The sequence below is a fragment of the Lepisosteus oculatus genome, chromosome 13, assembly GCF_040954835.1.
Source record: "Lepisosteus oculatus isolate fLepOcu1 chromosome 13, fLepOcu1.hap2, whole genome shotgun sequence".
Classification (NCBI taxonomy): Eukaryota; Metazoa; Chordata; class Actinopteri; order Semionotiformes; family Lepisosteidae; genus Lepisosteus; species Lepisosteus oculatus.
In genome coordinates this window covers 26483816-26498133 of record NC_090708.1, presented here as the reverse complement: position 1 = coordinate 26498133, position 14318 = coordinate 26483816, and the positions used below count along the sequence as shown (strand labels likewise).

The 14318-nt window shown below is 44.0% G+C and overlaps 1 protein-coding gene across 1 annotated transcript; it reads left to right on the top strand.

Annotated features, from left to right (window-relative positions):
* Positions 1 to 5494: 5494 nt before the first annotated feature.
* On the top strand, positions 5495 to 11730 carry mrpl39 (mitochondrial ribosomal protein L39). Its single transcript, XM_006638042.3, has 10 exons — positions 5495 to 5703; positions 6085 to 6291; positions 6876 to 7015; positions 7117 to 7216; positions 7304 to 7371; positions 7483 to 7595; positions 7732 to 7797; positions 8465 to 8618; positions 8807 to 8854; positions 11365 to 11730. Exons 1-10 carry the CDS (start codon positions 5667 to 5669, stop codon positions 11428 to 11430), a joined length of 999 nt encoding a protein of 332 aa, XP_006638105.2. The 5' UTR covers positions 5495 to 5666; the 3' UTR covers positions 11431 to 11730.
* Positions 11731 to 14318: the final 2588 nt, after the last annotated feature.

Sequence of the window (14318 nt, the reverse complement as noted above, 5' to 3'; positions counted from 1 at the left end):
GATGGTGTGTTAAGGGTGATGAGCTGTGTTGCTTTTACGCCAAACATATCGTTTTGCATTGTGGCCAAAAAGTTCGATTTTGGTTTCATCTGACCAGAGCACCTTCTTCCACATGTTTGGGGTGTCTCCCAGGTGGCTTGTGGCAAACTTTAGACGAGACTTTTTATGGATATCTTTGAGAAATGGCTTTCTTCTTGCCACTCTTCCATAAAGGCCAGATTTGTGCAGTGTAAGACTGATTGTTGTCCTATGGACAGACTCTCCCACCTCAGCTGTAGTTCTCTGCAGTTCATCCAGAGTGATCATGGGCCTCTTGGCTGCATCTCTGATCAGTCTTCTCCTTGTCTGAGCTGAAAGTTTAGAGGGACGGCCAGGTGTTGGTAGATTTGCAGTGGTTTGATACTCCTTCCATTTCAAGATGATCGCTTGCACAGTGCTCCTTGGGATGTTTGAAGCTTGGGAAATCTTTTTGTATCCAAATCCGGCTTTAAACTTCTCCACAACAGTATTACGGACCTGCCTGGTGTGTTCCTTGGTCTTCATGATGCTCTCTGCGCTTTCAACAGAACCTTGAGACTATCACAGAGCAGGTGCATTTATACAGAGACTTGATTACACACAGGTGGATTCTATTTATCACCATCAGTCATTTAGGACAACATTGGATCATTCAGAGATCCTCGCTGAACTTCTGGAGTGAGTTTGCTGCACTGAAAGTAAAGGGGCCGAATAATTTTGCACGCCCCACTTTTCATTTTTTTATTAGTTAAAAAAGTTTCAAAAATCCAATAGATTTCGTTCCACTTCACAATTGTGTCCCACTTGTTGGTGATTCTTCACATAAAATAAAAAAATTATATCTTTATGTTTGAAGCCTGAAATGTGGCAAAAGGTTGAAAAGTTCAAGGGGGCCGAATACTTTCGCAAGGCACTGTATATATTCACTTCTGGAGTCCTTGCTTTCTATCACATTTCGAGCTGATGTAAAAATCCTCACGCTCACCTTTAAGGCTGTCTCGTAATGGTTCGGCACCTCAGTACCTATCTGACTTATTATCTGTCTACTACCCACCTCACAACCTTCATTCATCTGACTTTGGTCTTCTATATGTCCCCAATCACATTTACATTCTATGGGGGACAGGGCCTTCTCCTGCTATGTCCCAAGGCTCTGGAATTCTATCCCCAAGGAAATCCGAGAATCACCTTCCCTGAGCACTTTCAAATCCAGACACAGGACCTTCTTTTTAAGGAAGGTTTTTATTTAAATTAGTGTCTGTGTCTGCTCCATAATGTAATGATTAAGTATCTTCTGCTGAACTGTTGAGCACTTGTCTTTCTTATAAGGATTTTTTTAAATTTGTATCCTGAATTAACTGTTTTCTTTTGCTGTAACTGTTTTAAAACCTACTGTAAAGTGCTTTGAGATGCTACTTTCAAAGGCATTATATAAATAAAATTTATTATTAGTAGTATACAGTGTAATGAAAATAGTATGTAGTATATTATGCTTGCTTAGGACTGTGCTGCACTATGATAGTATGACACAGCACATGATATATGATGTAGAACAGTGCAGAACGGCGCAATACATATACAAGTACAATATAGTATAGAACTATTATTATAGTACTATGTAATATAGAAATATTGTTACAAATGAGGGGGTTATGAAAATGGTGAAAATCAGGAATCGACCAAGTGAATTAGTCAATAAGTAAAATAAATAATCATAACCCCCGAAATGTAAGTGATTTTCCAGAATATATGTGAGTGGCTGGTATAATTAGAGGCACGTGAACTCTTTGTAATTTTGGCACAGCTTTGGTGAAAAGAGCAATAATCCAGGCACACTTGGTTAAACTAATATTTATTAACAATTACAAGACAAACACTAGAGGCACAACAAACATGCAACATTCAAGCTCCTATATGTACAGTATTTACAGACAAGGTGTTTCAGAGGCCTAAAATCCTGATCACCCAGAAAACCACAGACTGCTACAAAGTATTGAACTCTTAAATAAAACCCACAGAGAGGCACAGTAAGAGTTACAGTACATCTTCCTCTCTGCAAATCTGGATGCCACAAAATAAATGGGAGCCCTTCTCCCTATTCTACAAATGCGCCCACAGCAGGGAATACGTCTTTAACCAAGGTATCTTTTACTCAGGAAACCCAAGTTCCCGAAAAACACAGAACAGCATGCTCTCTCTAGCAAGGGTCAAATACTGAGCTCCAGTCAGGTTTGGTTTGGATGATCATGAAGCAGGGGCTCTTGCCTAACGCTCACAAGCTTCAAGTTCCAACTCCTCTCTTGTGGTCTTACCTTCTTTTTCTCCTCATCCTCTATTCTCTCTGTTCTTGTCCTTTCTTCTGTGGTCTTTAATGTGATCTTATATGGTGTGTTTCTGGACTGCTCCTTGACAATCATTAACCCACGATCTACACCACGGTAAACTTTACCATTGTTTTTGATCAGGGGACTCCCCATATCTCAGTAAACATCCCCTCTCCTTTGAAGCTGGAAGTATTTACACTGGCAGGTGTCACACACTTTATCTAAACTCTCACAGAGATGTAGACATGTAGTCAGCTCTAGCTGTAACAATATAATAGTACAATATAGTATAGTACAATACTGGCACATGAAGGCTTGGGTACAGGAAAATGTCCCTTTTAGAGGAGTTGAAATAATCAGGCCAACAACAAGGTAAAAATGCAGTAAAACAAATATATTACAGCACTGGATGAAACCCTTTTCTTGACAGAACAGTCAAAAAGGCTTCTTGAAAGACAGGCAGGTTTCAGTGCATAACATATACAGTATACAGTATAGACAAATGACATAATGCCCTTATATGACATAAACGTTTTCTGGATCTTGATTTTATGCATGGAAGTACATTTTAAACTTATAACAGAAGATACTTCTTTAGACCAAGGGTGGTGGGAGTGTGGAACAAGATACACAGCCATGTTTTGTAACCTTATACCTTGGTGTCTTTCAAGAAATGTCTGAATGAGAATCCTCAGATCAATTAGTTACTAACTAATAACTATATTCTTTTAATCAGGATTCCTAATGCTTTGTGAGCTCCTTGTTCTATCCATCCAAGTCATTGAAAGGGTAAACCAAAGTGAAAAATTAGTTGAAACAGAAATTGCCATATGTATCGTGCTTATTTCTGACCATTATTACCATTTAAGAACAGGAATGGTTTATAAAAACAAAAAAGTGTTCGATTTCATAGCATTTTTAGCCAGGCTGACAAATTATACTTGCAAGAAAATCCTGAGGACACAGAGAGATCCCAGGACCAGGACTATGAGGAAGCAATAAAAAAGGCAAAGGATATAGGATATAGAATTAAAAGCACAGAGTTTAAGAGATGTTATGTTATATATACATATATGTTACAACAAAGATAATGCTGCTCTGAAATTTCATTACCAGATACATTACCAGGGATATCAGAATACCTTATTCTGACAGTCTGAAAGAATTTTATCTTTTTAGTTTTGAACAGTGAAGACTGTGAGGAGTTTAATATGAAATCCTCAAAGTCAATATTCAGTAGGCTTCTTCAGAAGCAACAGTGAAATGGGAACTGGGGGCACACTTAACACTACAGGGCTGTATTGGGAACCAGTACCCAGGCTTCATTCAAAAACAGCTAGAAGACATTCTTGGATCACTCAGGTCCTATCAATCCATTGAGCTGTATTGACCACGTTGCCTCTTCTCATTTGGAACCTTTCTTATCTTAATATGTATAAAGCAATATAATATAATACAAAATACTTTAGTACTATACACATTTATGTAGTATAATATATTACAGTAAGGTGCAGTACAAAATAGTGCAGTACAGTACAGTGCAGTACAATACAGTCTAGTGCAGTACAGTGTAGTACAGTGTAGTTCAGTACAGTGTGATGCAGTGCAGCATAGTGCAGTACAGTGTAGTACAGTATAGTACAGTACAGTGTAGTACAGTACAGCGTAGTACACTACAGTCTAGTACAGTACAGTGTGATGCAGTACAAAGTAATACAGTAGAGTCTAGTGCAGTACAGTGTATTACAGTATAGTACAGTATAATGTGATGCAGAACAGTGTAGTGGAGTAGAGTCCAGTGCAGTAGTACAGTGTAGTACAGTACAGTGTGATGCAGTACAGTCCAGTGCAGTAGTACAGTGTAGTACAGTACAGTGTGATGCAGTACAGCATAGTACAGTAGAGTCTAGTGCAGTACAGTGTAGTACAGTATAGTACAGTACAGTGTGATGCAGTACAGTGTGTAGCAGCAGATAATGTGCACATTCAGTACAACAAGAGAGCAAGAGAATGCGTCTTCCTTGTGTTCTGAAAAGGTTAATGCGTTCAGCTCAGTGTGTGCGGTACAGCTGGGGTCACAGGCTGCAGCAGGGAACAGAGAACGCGAGCACCGTGCCAGTGGAAGGAGCCCAGTTGGTCTGTGCACTCTGCCAGATCACGAGCTGTCCCTGCCGTAACCCTAACTCTGAGAGGACACACAGCCTATGCCCTGCCCTCTCACACACCCCACCCTGCACCTGTCTCAGGAGCTCCCCCACCAACAGCTGTGTCCCCTCTGTCAGGGGCCCTCACAGCTGCTGCCTTTGTCTGAGCCAGGCTCTAGTCTCCCTGGGGAATGAATGGTAGCCCTACTGCACAGCATGTCACAAACAGACAGGGAGGCCCTTAGCAACACGGTTACTCAATTAGCAGTGTCTGGCTGGCCAGGAGGAGATAAAAAAGCACTCTCCACTGACAGTTAACTGGACGTGTTGATTTTCCTGAGCATTCCTGCGCATGTCCCTGAGCATCAGTTTTTTCAGGATATTCGAATTCTGCAATAGAGCAGAAATGTCAGTTTCTGAGAGTTTGGAATTTGGGAGAAATATATTTCATTTCTTGTGGTGTATTTCTGACACACAAGAACTCTTGCATTTTTATAAGATGTGTAAAGCTGTCTGCTCAGCAGATAAATAATAATAAGATACCACTTCACACGTGAGCACAAACACAATAGCAAAGACAGGACAATAGTACTACAGTAATTATAATGAGAAAGCTATGGTAAACAATTATGTAACCATAACTGTTGTTTTGTGCAGAATCACTGTGGTATACTACACTTTTAGATAGTAACTGTTACAAAGTTACATAGTAGCTAACGAGCTAAACTAGAACCGTCTATTTCACCTGGGGAATCACAGCGAAGTCATCTACTAAACCTAGAACTGGCTTTAATAGCTTAGCTTCATTAATCTAATTATTTATTTAATTAACCAATATTATCATTTTCTCTAAGTTGTAAGTCGTCATTCAATCTATTAATAATTTAACAGGTTGTATAGAACCAGTGGGAATCAAATCACATCAAGAACGACCCCGAAAGCTACGTTTTACTGGAAAGCACCGCAAGAATACTACTGGGAACCTTTCTGTACGATGCCGAGTTTCCATAGGAGTGTGAAGGACTTATTTCACCGCTGCACCACGACGGAAAATAAGCATGGCCGTACTCTACAGATGAGAGAGGTGGATAGTTCACGAAAACCAAAGCAAGTGTATAGCGTAGTTGAAACGCACTGGAGTTGAGCTGAATCCGAATACTCACTGGACCTCGGACCCAGCATGGCTTGTCGCTCTGTGTGCCGAGTCTTCCCAGTCAGTGAGTACCGCTGTGTTACCAGCCGTTATCATACTTCAGCATAAATCTAATGAGACCAGCTGGTCTGACCTTGATATTCCTCTATCTCTCTTTATCAACTTTAATGAGCCTCGTCAAATATTCACAGAACGTGCAAGCGAGGTTTGGAAAAAGCATATTTTGGTCTTGTTTAGACGTTTCTATACCACTGCTATGTGAGTAGTACTGAAGGTACAATATGATCTGTCAGATGGAGCTACAGACAGTAACAGTTTAGGTATCTTGCAGGAATTCACCCTTTCATTCTCCATTCTCTCCCTCCTTTCCCCTTCTTCATCCTCATCTCCTCACTCACTCGTCTTCCTCACACGGACTCTGCCCCCCTTGTCCCTGCCCGGTCAGGGTTGGCGTCCAACGCGGCGGTGTCCCGGCCGTCGGTCGCGGAGCTGCTGGGGTGGCGCAGCCAGATCTTCTCCCGGGAGCAGGCGAAGCAGCGGGCCATGTACCCGCGCACGGAGAAGATCGAGGTGACGCTGGAGGGGCCGGGGCTTCAGGGCACAGTGCTCATCATGAACCGAGGCGTGTCCACTCCCTACAGCTGTGCCCGGCGTGAGTAACCCGTGCCCGGCTACGCTCTGTGGGTGACAGGGCCTTCTCCTGCTGCCCCCCAAGCTTTGGAACTCTCTCCCCAAGCATATGAGAGAGTCACCTTCTCTAAACACCTTCAAATTCAGACTCAAAGCCTTCTTCTGTAGAAGAGCCTTTACTTAACTGGCTCTGTTCTTGGCCCTGTGCTCCTAATGTATTCAGTAGCACCATCTACTGTCTCCTCTTATTGTGTATTCTCATATCTTGTGTATTTTGTATTGTTGTCATCCTGTAAAGTGCTTTGAGAAGCCACCTTTAAAGGTGCTATATAAAATAAAGTTTATTATTATTATTATTATTATTATTATTATTATTATTATTATTATAAAACAGATGCTTTCTTAACACACCAGTTCCCTCACAGGGTAAAGTTTCACATGTACAATTGACCAACTTGTACGGTGAGATCAGGGTAGTTAAATGCCACACCGTGGGATCACACAGAATGAGCACCAGGAATGTCACAGGCTCTTCTGCACTGCAGCAGCGTTAACTGATGCGATCCCTGAGTGACACTGAAGTGCCCCTCCCTCCCTCCCTCTCAGATCTGACCGAGTGGCACGTCAGCACTGCTGCCTTGGCCCTGGTCGACGGGCAGCCTTGGCCCCTGCACCGGCCCCTCACCCAGTCCTGCACCCTCTCGCTGCTCTCCTTCAAGGACCAGGACCCCCAGGAAGTCAACCAGGTACCCCGTGGGCCTTCCGGGCCCGTCCGTGTTCCTCGACTCTTGTCGACCCCCAGCTGTGCCTTGACCTTGTGCGTCTGTGTGTGTGTGTGTGCATGCAGGCGTACTGGCGGTCGTGTGCCATGATGCTGGGACAGGTCCTGCAGGCTGCCTTCAAGGAGGAATTCCTCGTGGAGCTGCTGAGGAGCCCGGAGCTGCCAGGTACACAACGCTGGACGTCTGTCTCTCTGGGCTGAGGTCAGTGATGCAGTCCGATTTAAGACTTCTTTTCCTCTTCTGTGTGGCCAGTGATCTCGGGGGCGTTCTGCTGCGACGTGGTCCTGGACTCTCGGCTGGACTCCTGGACGCCCTCAGAGGTCGGTCGGTCTCCCCGTCTTGTTCTGCAGCCGCGTTCGGGGGGGGTGGAGGGGGGTGCCGGGTAGCTTGTTCCGGTGTCGCTCACAAGCGCTTGTCGATCCCTGTGTCAGGAGGACCTGCGCTCTTTCGGCTGCGACGCCCAGCGCCTCATCCAGCAGGACCTGCCCTGGGAGCCGCTGGAAGTGCAGCCCGCCGTCGCCATGGAGATCTTCACTCACAGCCGGTAAAGCTGTCCTCTCCGCCCGCCCCTCTTCCTTTCTGCTTCCTGTTTCCTGTCTGCTTTAAGACCTTGGTGCTGCTCTGTGAGATGTGCATTGTGGGTGCCAGCCCTGTGCTGAATTCAGGACTGTGTGTTTCAGGACTAAACGGGAGGAGGTGGAGCAGAGGACAGCTGAGAGCCCCACAGGCACAGTCACACTGTACAGGTGAGAAGACGGTCCCTCTCTGTCCCACGCTCTCACCCGGTGTGTGCAACAGCAGTTCAGACCGCAAGCCCTTGTCCATCTTTTATTACTCTTACAATTCCAATTTCTGCCTTGCCTTTAGATTTTCCTTTTACCCTTTCCTTTCCTTCCATGTATTGTCCCCGATGGGGAAATGTGCTTTACAGGCAGATAAAAAGACAAACACAATCTAATAGTGTAAATCTATTAACAACTAAATATGCATGGATAAGATTAAACAAGGCGGGTAGGAAACTGTAAATACTCTTCATAGTCAGGAACAACTAGATAGAAAAGTTGCCTATGACCTTGTCTCCACGCTAAGTCTGTAATATTTCTTGGTTAGGGAGCAGCCTTTTCATGGTTTGTAGCACAAACCAGAGGACACAAGTGGAAGATCATTTGAAAAAAAAAACAAAGAAGGGGGTTTTAGTTTAGCTGCTGGTTTCAGATGTCTGTCAACAGAGGCAAGATGAGCTGAATGACCTCTTCTTGATTGTAGCCTTTCTTTTCTTATGCTCTTAAAAACAGAGCTTGTGTTCTCTTCTCCTCGAGCTGGGTCCCGCAAAACAGGAACAGGGCCGTATCTTTCATGAAAGTCCTGCAGTCTGTCAGGAGGGTCACCCTCCCCTCTCCCTGTCTCTCCCAGGTGTGGGGACCACGTGGATGTGAGCGGAGGCCCCCTGGTGGCCAGGACGGGGCTGTGCTCTCAGTATGAGGTGACAGCGCTGCACAATCTGGGACCAGGGCCTTGGGGCCTACACCGCCGAGCACAGGGTCTGTCTCTGCCACTGCAGCTACAGGTATTACTGACGACCTGACTGTCGTCACTCAGATGCTAAAACAGGCCTCCACTAGCGGTCTGACGTGCCACAACAGGCCGCCACAAGCACCCTGCCGCGCCGAGACCCTGCGACGGGCCGCCACTCTGATGGCCTGGTGCAATGTGTCTTGACATTGCAGTGTTATGAGTGCTCTCTGTTTCTCTCAGGCTCACCACACTATCTGGAGGAGGCTGAAGAAGAGAGCAGAACGACTGGTAAGAAATAACTGCCTCTTTCTGCTACATTAATTACATAGAGTTAAAGGGGCATCAGTCTCTATGCTGCAGCTCTAAGTCACTGCTTATACAGGTCATCCTAGAGGAAAGTCAGTAAAAATTGAAGAGGTACACGTGTAAGTAAACCTGACTGGGCCGTGGGAGAGAGAGAGAGAGAGAGAGAGAGAGAGAGGAGTGACAGCTTTGAATTGAATCATGAGCAAACCTGCTTAGTTGCCTTTATCACAGTACCAGAAGATCTTGAATGCTAGAGCTAGATGCCACTGGAAAACAACATTAGGCAGCACAGCTTATTATATCGGAATTAGCCTACAGAAATAAGAATGTTTTGTTTGTCAATGGAAAGGCAAATGACTCTCTCTATGGGGATAGTGTGCTACTGAAGTTCCTCAGAAATTATTGAGGTTCCTTTGAACAAGCAGAAGTGTGGATATCTGTATAATATAAGTAATTTTAGTACTATGATGGGGTTTATTTGGAAAAGGTTTCTATGCAAGTCTTCTGATAAAGTTCATCATACATTGAGCCTCAGATTGAAAGCTGTTTATTCAAAAAACAATAATAGTGCAGTACTACTTCTTGGCCTTTTGGCTAAGATCAAGTGCAGTACTATTACACTACAGGTGTAGTGGCAGACTCTTGTCTCTCATTTCCAATTTTCAGGCCATTCCAGCCATATCTCAGGGTTTATGACTGGTGTCCAGTCGGGGTGTGAGTACAGAATGAAATGGAATCGGATTTGGCATTATATCACTGGATTAATATCACAGTTTATGCTGTCATTGCTTGGATATTGGAATGCCTGGGCCTTGTAGTTATCAGAGACCAGTATCTTGGAAACATATCCTAAAAAGCTGGCTCGGAGAACCCAACCACTTCCTGGATTTACTTCCAACACAAGAAAGCTGCTCAAGAACAATTAGAATATTTAAATCTAGCCCTGGCTGTAGCTTTTCTGCCACACTAATATATCATTTTATATACAGTATGCATGATCTAAATTTAGAGAAATAGAGTATACAGATTTTGGATATTGATAAAACGCTTTTGGTCATTCATGATTGACTGCGACCTACGCAAGTGACTGACTGTTGCATAAGCACTAAATCACCTCATTAGTCAGAGAGTTGGATGGAAGGCACAAATAACGAGGTGATTTAGCCTGCCGATTCTCAAGGCTGGTGAAAATCAAGGAAGACAAAGAGAAGTCAGCATGCCCTGCTTATAAAGAGAACAACAGGTTTGTGGCATATATTTGAAAAACCCCTCAGGTGGATTTTCCTGCAGTAGAACCAAGTTCTTTTTTTTGACAAATCAGAGTTTTGTGGAGACCTCCGTAAAAGGTGAATGTGGGTTAGATGTGATATTGTTGTGGACAACAGGCCAGTCAATGTGGAGGTCCAAGTGTGATGATCTGGGCACAAGTGTATCTGGTCCCTTCAGATCTGTGATGTCAGCCTTACTGCAACGTTCTACATTGATCCCTTCCTGGGACCTCACTTGCTGAAAGGGGTGAATGTGACATGTCATTTTCCGCAGACCTGAGTCCCATGGGCTGCGATGACGGTATACAGGGGTCAGTAAAAAGGCATGTGCTTGGCTAGGCTTCAGGCCCACAAGAGGAATGAGACAGAATCCTACAAGGCAACATCTGTAACCTGGCGTAAGCCATCGTTGGATATACACTTTAGCAGTAGCTAAGACGGTACAAAACTTGTGCTGAGCTGTTGTACAAATCTCGGGCAAACCCATTTGTCGTGTTGAGGTGGAGTTGTGCAGATTCTTTTGTTCTGAGAAGTGGGTCTTCTCGCGTGTATAATCTTTCTGATGTTCCTTCTCCATATCTCCCTCCTTCCCTCCCTCACTCATGTCGTGATCCACGTTTCAATTCAATTCAAGCTTTATTGTCCCCAGGGGAAATTTGTTTTACGGCACAGTCAAACACAACACAATGACAATACTATCAAAAGCAAAGAGAATACAGAGGTGTTACAGGAGAAAAGAAACAAGAGACAAGGTAGTTAATTTGCATCGTTTAAGAGTGTGATTGCAGTGGAGATGAAAGATCTCCCGAGTCTGTTGGTTTTACACCTGGGGACACAGAAGCGTCTCCCAGTTGGGAGAAGTGCGAGTTCACAATGGAGGGGGTGAGACACACACTCCCTGATGACTTTGGATTTCTTAGTCACCCTCTGTTCGTAAAGGATGCTTAAGTTGATTTGATTATTCCCGATTATTTTGCCGCTTTTTTTACCCATCCTATTACAGTTACCGGTACTTATGTTGCCAAACCAACAAGTGAAGCAGTATGTTAAGACACTTTCAATGAATGATTTGTAGAAGAGATTTATCTACCTTAAAGTACCTGAGTTTTCTAAGAAAGAAGAGTCTCGGTTGTCCTTTTTTATTGATAGTGTCACAACATTTGACCGTATTCCTGCTCGCGTGAAGCCTTTTCTAACTCTCTTGGTCTGTCACTCTCTCTGTAGGTGGAGGTACCCCCGGTGCCCAGTGCCACACACCCCCAGGCGCCCACGCCTGCACCTGAGGTGTAGCTCAGCCGGCTGCCCCACTGTGTCAGTGAGGGACCCTGTGCCCTAGCACTTGGGCTCAGATGGTCTCTGTGCTGGAGCGTCTGCAGTCAGGGCCTGCTCTCCGGGTTTCACAGAGTCTGCTGTGCTGGAGGCAGTCAGTTTCAGTTTCTGGATGCTGTACTTGTGCACACCTCTCTGGGGCAAACAAAGGTCCCCTATCCCAAACAACACAGCATCTTCAATACTGTGTTCTGTATATTTTTTGTGCGTTGGTTTGTTTTTGGCTTTCTAATACATTGTATTAAAAAAATGGGAAAGGAGGGTCAAGCTGTTTTTTATGTACTTCACCACATTATTCTGTGCGGGTTTCGTGGGCCTTGAAGAGCGAGGGTAACCTATGCTGTTCAAGGTTTTCAAGAGGTCTTTAAAGCGCCCGAAGAGCTGGGCGAAGCCCTTGAAGCGTTCCAGTTAAACCAGTAACGAGCTGGTCTAGCTCTATGGAAGCTGAGTGGGATGATGGAATGAAAACCTGCCGATCCACCAACCCTTCAGGAACAGAACTGGACACCCTTGTAGTGGAGAGACAGGGTTTCAGCCATTAACGTGTGAAAATTCAGCCACTTTTCAGAAACAACAGAAAGTGAATAAGCAGGAATTTGACAGTGAACAGGAATCTGAGAATGCTTATTATTAATAGACCCAAATAACTCGATTTACAGACACACATTATTAATAGACCTGAAATCCAAAGCTCCGTTTTTCCCCATGGGTTTAAAAACTAGACTGGTTGTTAATGAGCAATCAAAGCACACCCTGATTTAATCAATTCTTTACTCTCCCCTTATGCTGTGTTGCTTTTGACTGCCAGGTCAGATTTTATACAAAGTGCATTAAAAGCCAGAAGTCAAGCTTGTCAGATCTTAATTTAAATAAGTGTTGTAACTAAAAATGGCTAGTCAATAGTGAATCCTGTTTTCTTACAGTCCTTGGAAGACTGGTGTGTCTGCAGATTTTTGAGCAATCTTGGGTCTTAATCACTGAAGTTGCTTAACTGTACATCAGCTGGTGTTTTAATTAAATGCACTTAGTGAACCTGTTGATGCAGTGACCTTAACAGAACCAGGACTGGAACCCCCACTTTGATAAACCTCTTCCAAGTAAACCAAACTGGAACTGGTGAAATACTGTATATGAAAACACATACTGTATAATGTGTATAGTACTCATTGACCAAGTTCTTTTTCATGCAGAAATAAGAAACACTCTCCCAGACTTACAGATGTGATGGTGGCCACTTAACACTGGCTTTTTGTGACCAGGTTTTATGTGGCATTTTATCGAGATGAGAGCAAAATAATCCACCAACTTATTTGTGTTCTTAAAAATGCTGTTTCACACTTCGCCTGGTACCAGTTGAAAGAAAATCTGTAAATTAATTCTGTGTAGGTCACATGGCAGAACGATTCTAATGAGATGGGATATTATGGGCATGTCTACTGTGGCCAATACTCTTGAGGTACAGGGGCAATTTTAGTGTTCCACTGATGTGGGCTGCCGGCTCTCAGTATCAGCTGCTTTTCCTCTGAGACACGGAACAAAAACTATAGCACTAGATCAAGACTGTTTCTAGACTTTTAGCTTTTTTTTAACATTGGAGGGCAGAAATAATGGAGGGGAGAATTAAATTCATCCATTTAATTAGGTGATTACACTGATTCAGTTGCTGTGAGTGTGGCCTGAAAGTTAGAGAACACTACAGCCCTCCAAAAAGCAAGACTGACACCCCTGGCTTTTGGGAAGAAACCCCAGCAGCCAGGTTTTCAGTCCAGATGGGACTGAATGAGCTCAGTTATCTCTTTAGTGGCTGAACAGGACCAAGTGCACAACTGCCAGCAGCCACAACTTGCAACCCACTGAAGCTAAGCAGGTGTGAGCCTGGTCAGTACTTGGATGGAGACCTCCTGGGAAAAACTAAGGTTGCTGGTGGAAGAGGTGTTAGTGGGGCGAGTAGGAGGTGCTCACCCTGCAGTCTGTGTGGGTCCAAATGTCCCAGTATAGATACATTATAGCGTCCCCTGTCAAAAGGTGCCGTCCTTCGGATGAGACGTAAAACCGAGGTCCTGTCTCTCTGTGGTCATTAAAAATCCCAGGGCATTTCTCGAAAAGATTAGGGGTGGAACCCCGGCGTCCTGGCCAAATTTCCCATTGGCCCTTACCAGTCATGGCCTCCTAATAATCCCCATCTATGAATTGGCTTCATTACTCTGCTTTCCCTCCCACTGACAGCTGATGTGTGATGAGCGATCTGGTGCACTATGGGGCTGCACACTGGTGGTGGTGGAGGGGAGTCTCCATTACCTGTAAAGCACTTTGAGTGGAGTGTCCAGAAAAGTGCTATATAAGTGTAAGCAATTATTATTAACTGTTGCCAGTTCTTCAGTTGCTGGTGCTATGAAGAAATCTATAAGCCTGTCACAGCAGATTGCCCAGCCCTGGGATTTGCCCACCCTATTTATTTTGTATTTCAAATTTAATTTAAATATAGAACTTCCAACACTACCAAAAATAATACTCACTTTTAGGCAGTTGTGCTCCACGTATGGTTTGCTATGGGTCCTATGTCTCCTGGATAGGAATGTCAGCTCTGGATGTCTGCTGGGAGCATCATGTGTTTTTTCCCCAGTGAATTCTCTGGTTAAAATGGTAAGTCTATGTCTTAGTTTTTGCAGGAAAGAGTGAATTTTTTTTCCTTGTCTTTCTGAGACAGAAGACTTCCTTCTTAACTCCCTGGGACTCCAAATTTGAGGATATATGCATACACAGAGTTGTTTACATAACTGTTTTTCGTCACTTGTATTGTTCCTTTTTCGTGAATGACTTATTTCTTTACATTACTCCATATTTTGTTG

Coding starts and splice junctions, on each gene's coding strand:
- mrpl39 (XM_006638042.3), top strand. CDS start 5,667: ATGGCTTGTCGCTCTGTGTGCCGAGTCTTCCCAGTCA. Junction 7,016..7,116: donor ACCCCCAGGAAGTCAACCAG/GTACCCCGTGGG, acceptor GTGTGCATGCAG/GCGTACTGGCGGTCGTGTGC. Junction 7,596..7,731: donor GAGATCTTCACTCACAGCCG/GTAAAGCTGTCC, acceptor TGTGTGTTTCAG/GACTAAACGGGAGGAGGTGG.